Source organism: Penaeus vannamei, chromosome 7 (assembly GCF_042767895.1).
Source record: "Penaeus vannamei isolate JL-2024 chromosome 7, ASM4276789v1, whole genome shotgun sequence".
In the NCBI taxonomy this organism is placed as follows: Eukaryota; Metazoa; Arthropoda; class Malacostraca; order Decapoda; family Penaeidae; genus Penaeus; species Penaeus vannamei.
This window is the reverse complement of record NC_091555.1, coordinates 48,508,305-48,515,804: the sequence shown is the minus strand read 5'-3', so window position 1 is coordinate 48,515,804 and position 7,500 is coordinate 48,508,305. Positions and strand designations below refer to the sequence as shown.

At 32.5% G+C, this 7,500-nt stretch overlaps 1 protein-coding gene across 15 annotated transcripts in view; it reads right to left on the bottom strand.

The window, feature by feature from the left end:
• The window catches only part of LOC113825142 (tyrosine-protein phosphatase vhp-1), a 157,757-nt gene that overhangs the window by 13,713 nt on the left and 136,544 nt on the right, over positions 1-7,500 (bottom strand). For 8 of the 15 annotated variants that reach the window (XR_011398668.1, XM_070123854.1, XM_070123855.1 and 5 more), the window contains one exon: positions 1,209-1,499. Coding sequence is in view for 12 of the 15 variants with exons in the window: in XM_070123854.1 (XP_069979955.1) it covers positions 1,209-1,499 (291 nt within the window). In the remaining 3 variants the exon portion in view is untranslated. Of the gene's footprint in view, positions 1-605; positions 700-827; positions 1,500-7,500 lie in introns of those variants that run through there. The other 7 variants (XR_011398670.1, XM_070123856.1, XM_070123851.1 and 4 more) reach the window with 3 other exon arrangements.

Below are 7,500 nucleotides of genomic sequence, written 5' to 3'. Positions count from 1 at the left end.
GAGTATTTCTGTGCCTTTACAATCAATTTCATTTCTAGTTTGGTTTGTCTATAATGGTAATACACCCAAGTCTTGTCAAATATCAGAATTCTACACCTGACGAAGTAATCTTGTCAACAAGTATCTTCTATACTTCTCTCTCTTTCTCTTACAAAGGAGTGAGTGTAAATTTAGTATACCTATATAACAAAACAGAATTGATTCCAAATATTGCACAAGATCTGGATGCACAGGATAATCATAGGGTACACATAAATAATATCACACACCTAAAGCTAGCCATTTAGGAGTGAAGCTGCAGCCTTTGTCAACCTAATCAGTTTACAGTGGCATTAAATCCACTAAATTAGTATGTGTTAAAGATCCAGATAAGAAACGTATAGTATCCATGCCTCTCACTTGAAAATCATCATGGAAAAGTCGCGTAAAATAAGCATGTTAAAACCAACTAACATTTCTAACAAGGAATTTTCTCCCTATTTATGGATATTAGTGTCATTATAGTTATTAAAATGCATTCAAAGCATTCCCTAGAGACAAAATAAAACAATCTAAAAAAGGACCAAAAGCCAAAAAAATAAAAATAAAATAAAAAATTGCCATACTCATATTCTTCAAAGGGTAGGATCATTAAAGTCACTGCTGTCAACATTCTCTTTTACTTCATCACCTCCCTCACAGATACCACACTGCATATACCTTCATCAAAAAAAAAGTAAAAATGTTGGTATCCATCTAAAGCATGGGCTCTTAGTAACATCCATGGTATTTCCTTTATCAAATAAAATATTCCCTCTACTATAGATTCTCAAGTACAAATAATAGAACAGAGAGAAAGATTTTATTTTTCAAGTAATACATTAAAAAAAGGAAAATCTTTATCAATTCAGTAAACATTAAAGTTACTAAATATCAACAATCAAATTTATAAGAATAAAAATAATGACATTGCAGTGATTCTTTTGAACTTATGAAGCCCACATTCATCTAATACATATATCAGTACAATATGTAAGTCAAATCTATTTGCTTATGCTGCGCTCTATAATAAAAACAAAAAGTCCTGGCAGCGCACCTTCACATAACTAATTCATTCCCTTTCAAACAGAAGTAATGATCAGATTCACAGGAAATGTAAACCCCACTCATTTATTACATATTCCCCAGCCTAGATGTCAGACGCAGCCACAGGAGGCCCCGAGCCCTACCTGAGCCTATGTTGATGGTCTGTCGAGGCGGTGTCCATTGGTGAGCCTCCACCTCACAGCTCCTGCGCTTTTCCTCATTCTCTTCAGTGCTACTCCCCCGGCTTTTCCTCTTTTCGGGAGTCATACGCTTTTCCGGAGAGGTTCTGGCGTCCCCCGAAGAGGTGTGAGTAGGTGCGTGCGTCCGGGGGATAGTGGTGGTGATCTTTGGGGTGTCGTGAACGTGGGGTCCAGAGAGGGTAGTTATCTGGAGCCGAAGATCTCGTGGACGTTCCTTTGGCCAGGGCACATCTGCTGAGGGAAGATTCCACTTGGTAAAAGGCAGAAACTAAGATATAACAATAGAGGAAAAAATACTAACAAAATGTAAAAAGAAAAAAATGAGTATTGATAACAGGCAGAGAATTTTCACTGAAACTGCCTTTGTAAAAAAAAAAATGTTTTGCAAGCAGGTATCAAAAATAGGAAAAAAATAGAATCAAATGATATCTAAATATAAAATACCTTTCTACCTATTTTCCTTTTTTTTGGTTTGTTTGTTTTTATTATATAAAAAAAGTTTCAGCAACCTGTTATTAATGATTTCATTGAAGAGTACTTGACTCCAGCTTGTTTGTGATTTCATTAACTAGCTTTATAATTCTTAAAAATATCATTTATTTACAAAAGAAAATCAGCATCCTTTAATAAGGATTATAAACTGTATGCACTTTCTAAAAAAAAATAGCACTCTTTTGTTCTAAAGTGGTAACTATATTTCCTGATTAAATCTATAAAACATTTCATTATATTTCTTATTCTCCAAAGAAGAAACTTTATGAAAACATTATTGTTATCATACTGTATAGATTAATATATATCATGTGTGTTGTCGTGTCGTGTCATGTCGTGTCGTGTCGTGTCGTGTCGTGTCGTGTCGCGTCGAGTCGCGTCGTGTCCTGTTGTTGTGTTGTGTGTTTCTGTGTCTATGTGTCATAATGCTTTCATCATTTCTGGCTATATTTTGAGAGTAAATTTGATTTTCAATAGAACAATGGACATAAAAACAATTTTCATAATGAATTCTATATCTAATCATATCTGTTATATTCATTTTGTCTCACTGTATTTATTATACTGACTTGCATTGAGAGTCAAAACTTAGAAAGAGAGAGAGAGAAAGAGAGCTGCTGGAAATAAATGAGAGAAGAAGAGAGGAAAGAGAAAAATGAAGAGAGGGAGAGAGAAAGAGAAAGAGAAAGAGAGAGGGAGAGGGAGAGGAGAGAGAGAGGAGAGAGAGAAGAGAGAGAGAGGAGAGAAAGAAGAGAGAGAGAAGAGAGAGAGAAGAGAGAGAGAAGAGAGAGTGAGGAGAGAGTGAGAGATAGAGAGAGATCAAGAGCGAGAGCGAGAGAGAGAGAGAGAGAATGTATGTATGTTTGTTTATGTATGTGTGCGTGTGTGTGTGTGTGTGTGTGTGTGTGTGTGTGTGTGTGTGTGTGTTGTGTGTGTGTGTGTGTGTGTGTTGTGTGTGTATGTGTATGCGTGTATGTGTATGTGTATGTGTATGTGTATGTGTATGTGTATGTGTATGTGTATGTGTATGCGTATGTGTATGTGTATGTGTATGCGTATGTGTATGTGTATGTGTATGTGTATATATATATACATATATATATATATATATATATATATATATATATATATATATATATATATATGTATGTATGTATGTATGTATGTATGTATGTATGTATGTATGTATGTATGTATGTATGTATGTATGCATGTATGTATGTATGCATGTATGTATGTATGTGTATATACATATATATACATATATATATATACATATATATATATATATATATATATATATATATATATATACATATATATATATACATATATATATATACATATATAAGCAAATATAAAAGCTAAGAAAAGAATGTTGGCTATGTTATTATCTGTATATATTCATGAGAGCATCCTAAGTATAGGTGTATAAAATTACTGAATAATTTTTGCTAACAATCAAGAAAACTGAATTACAAAGAGAATCTTCATATATCATTTATCTAAACTATTAGGGAGAAATCTCCTTTACCATACTCAATATTTAAATTATAAAACAACATAAGAACACTCATTGGATGCATATGTTAATCTGGTACACGGTTACTTTCTAAAACTAGGAAAACTAATATTAAATACCATATATTATCTACAAAAAAATCATTAGTTAAATTTATATATATGAAGAGGATATAAATTAGACACATAAAAGGCGAACGGTAAAATTTCCAAAATCAGCGTTCATCACATAGGTTATAGGTGCTACGTCTGGGGTTCGGAAAGGGGTGTGTCACAAGGTAAAAGTTACCTTAAATGTATAGGTTTATGTCAAATTCAAAAGATGATATGTACCTATTTTATATCATGGAAAAACAAATAAATTGAAGGAACAGCTGAGGCTTACACTTTTTATAATGCTGCAGACAATAGTAAATAATAGTATGTGAAATTTTCATATCACAATCCCTATATATCAACTTTAGTAGTAAAAAAACATTGATTTAACTCAGATCTAACCTCCATACAGATAATAAACTGAGAGTGACCAGCATGACTGCATCATGATTACCTACTACAAAATTTCACGTGATTTCATCTCCACTTTATCAAATTTGCAATATCCTATTCCTGAAAGCAACCAGGCATTTTCTATATTTCCATATACTTGATTTAGATGCATTTTACCAAAAATTAATAATATATAATCAAGAAATACTATGATTTAGATGCATTTTACCAAAAATTAATAATATATAATCAAGAAATACTATGATTTAGATGCATTTTATCAAAAAATAATATATGAATAATCAAATGTAATTAGATGAATGATGGTTGTGAAATGTGTAATTAACCTCTTAACATATAAATATTTTTTGTTACATTTGAATGAATGGAGAGCATGATAATATCCAATTTTTTTAGTCTATATCATGTTTGATTCCCTCTCCAGTGCTTCCTGGTTTTCCCATCATATTTATAAGCTACAAATATAAACTGTGTGCATTATTTTGCCTAAACTCTAACCCTCACACATTTAACCAAAGTGAGATGTATATACAGTAATGCATATGTAGTTTCACATGTGATTAAATATCATGTAAGTTGTATATCAAGAACTGTTCACAATCCCTCTGACAGAAGTTCAGTAAGGCGCACCTCATTACCCATGAATGCTACGTATAAAACCGCTCCAGACATCCTGTTCAGATGTTGGGGAGTATTAACAAAAGGCAATAAGAAAAGGAAAGAAGAAGAAGAAATGCAGCCAGTAATATCAGCCAAAATTACTTACCCTGTAATTTTTTTTTATATATAATTTTTACAATCAATGCCACAACAATTAATATTAAAAGAAATGAAAGACATATAATGGTTATGTTATAGATTTATCAGTACTGTCCATGAGATTTGTTCAGCCCAACAGTAAGCAACACATCAACCTGTAGCCTTAGGTCATGCAATTTCTCCAGGTCAGTCAGCAAGACCTAACCTCTCTCTACAGCAACCTATCTCGGGGAGAGATGTGATGGCGATCTTTTCCAATTCTTTCTTTTTATATATAATCTTATTGGTATGAATCGATTGTTATGTAACTATGTATGATTATCTGTATCATCTATAATCCCTGAATGAAAATATTAGAGATAAATTATGATTTTTTAAGATTAATTGCTTGTTTTGAGGAAATATTCTTATGGATCTATCTCTGTTTCATGTGAAAATTCTTTCTAAGTAATAGTTCACTTTAGATATCTAGTAGTCATCTTCAATAATCAATTCTGATGCATTTATGTTTTATCATTTCTCTCTCTCTAAAAAAAAGGTATTAATACAGTATTTCTTCAAGTACTGCATTCATCCCATCCTATATCTTTTCATACAGGGATTGTTCAGCCACAACTATCAATTCCACTGCCGGATTCACAGCTCTCCCCTGTCACACCAATTAGCTAAGTACCATGGCTGCCCATATCCTTCACGATCAAAAGAAGTCGAAACGTCGAGGTGATCTCAAAGGGGGCCTACGAAACCCCCATCTGAATCCGCTGCCACTTATTCTCCCTGAAAACACCACTTTCGTCACTAGCAGTGTCTTGGTGTGTACACTAAATTTTCTTCTTTTCCATGACCTTTCAAAATTTTCTATTTTACACACGAGAGGGTAAAATGGGAAGAAAATGTAATATGGGAAAATATGCATGATGGCTTTATATAATTTTCTATCAAGGTAGAAAACAGAAAAACACAAAAAACTGTAATAACACTATAACAAAAATTTAAAATACATTCAATACTATGTTGCAAATCCATCAATTACAAAGAAATTCTTCATGGGTCTATTCTACAGTTGCTACACACCATATTTTACATACATCATCCATTCCACTTTCCATTTTCATTCCTCACTCAAATGTTGCAAATGAAAAATACATGACTTTAATATTCTTAGTTTTTCTAGAGATAGACAGAGAGAAATAAAAAGAAAGACAAAGACGAAGAGAAAGAGAAACGAAGAAAAAGGGGAATGAGAAAGATTCGCACATACACATCTCTATGCTAACACACAGCCATACGCACATATATACTCAAAGACACACACAAATGCAGGTGCACATGTTTGCATGCACACACACACACACACACACACACACACACACACACACACACACACACACACACACACACACACACACACACACACACACACACCAAGTCATTTGAACATGTACCTCACACCTAAAAGTTGTATATGATACTGGAGTTATTAACACTTTTGGTATGTACAACTTTGAAATATCAAATAATAAGTGTTGACTGGTCCCTTTTTTGAACTTCCAAAATCTATCCTTTGATACTATTTAATATTCTCATCAAGAAGTGAATTTGGACTGATAAGTAGTTTTGATGGAAATCGCCCTAAAACTGCGCCAAGCCACAGAACTCCAGAAAAACGCAATGATGATATCACAGCAGGTGACCAAATACCATTGTTGCAGCTAATATTTCCTTTGAATTTTTTTCAGTTCTTTGGATAAATTTGTTTTATAGACAATAAAAGTCTGTATCTGATAAGGAGTAGCAGATCAAGTTAAGAGAGGAATCCTATAACAGAAAAAGAGATAATGGATGAATAAATTAAAGGGGGAAAGAAAAGGAGGGTATAAGATGGAAGAGCACGAATGTATAAATTAGAGAAAGAGACGGAACCAATGAAGGAAAGGTAAAGATAAAAACAAAAAGAGAGAATGTGTAAGCGAATACATGAGAAAAAATAAACAACTGAAAGAGAAAGAAATACAGATACACAGTAAAGAGAGAGAGAGATATGGAGAGAAAATGGAGAATGTTGGAGAAGGTTCCTTAAGAAAGGAGCTAGAAATAGGCCTGGAAGTAATGTGATCTTACGTCACCAAGGCCTCCACTGCTTTTCCTATAACTTTAGGGTATGATTGTCAACAAAACTACTCATCATATCAATTTCAATTACTGATTAAATTCCTCAAATGATGTTAATGATAACGGCCATTATCATTGATGTTTTTCCATCAGTTGTTGCCAAATCTACAAAAACAAAGAAAAATACAGTTGGCTGAGAGTTTCTACCCACAGAGCATCAAAAGAATATTAATGATTCCATAAAAATATCAACCAACATAAAAATTTGAAAATCATAAGAGTGAAATACAAAATCATGAACAATATTACCTAACTTTAAGCAAATATCACTTGTTAGGCAATATAATTTTCACCAGTAAAATTGTTGTCATAAATTAAACTGGTGCATGATAAGGTTACACAACAGCAATCAAGAGAATTATTGAAAGTTTATCAAAAATGTAATAACTTAATCACATCAGACTACGAAACTTTTGCCTTCCTCTTTATACAAAGTCTCAAGTATCTAATCTTTGTATGTAATAAACATCTAAATTCTGAAGGTTAATGATTTAATGATTAACCTAATTTATCAAGTCACACTATAGGTAATCATAAGTTACATATATTTCAGATACTCTAAGCAATCCCATTTTTCTAATCATCTTTTCCTCGGATTATTATGAATATGAGGAAACTATTTTGTGGTAGGGTTTGCATAGAAAATCATAGTTGATAATCAAATTATGATGTAACAAGATAACATAACAAATTCATTTTTTCACTCAATTTGTATATTAATTTCACATTCTTCTGTCAGCTATATACATGAACAGAATATACAAGAGAAAAATTCTTCAAA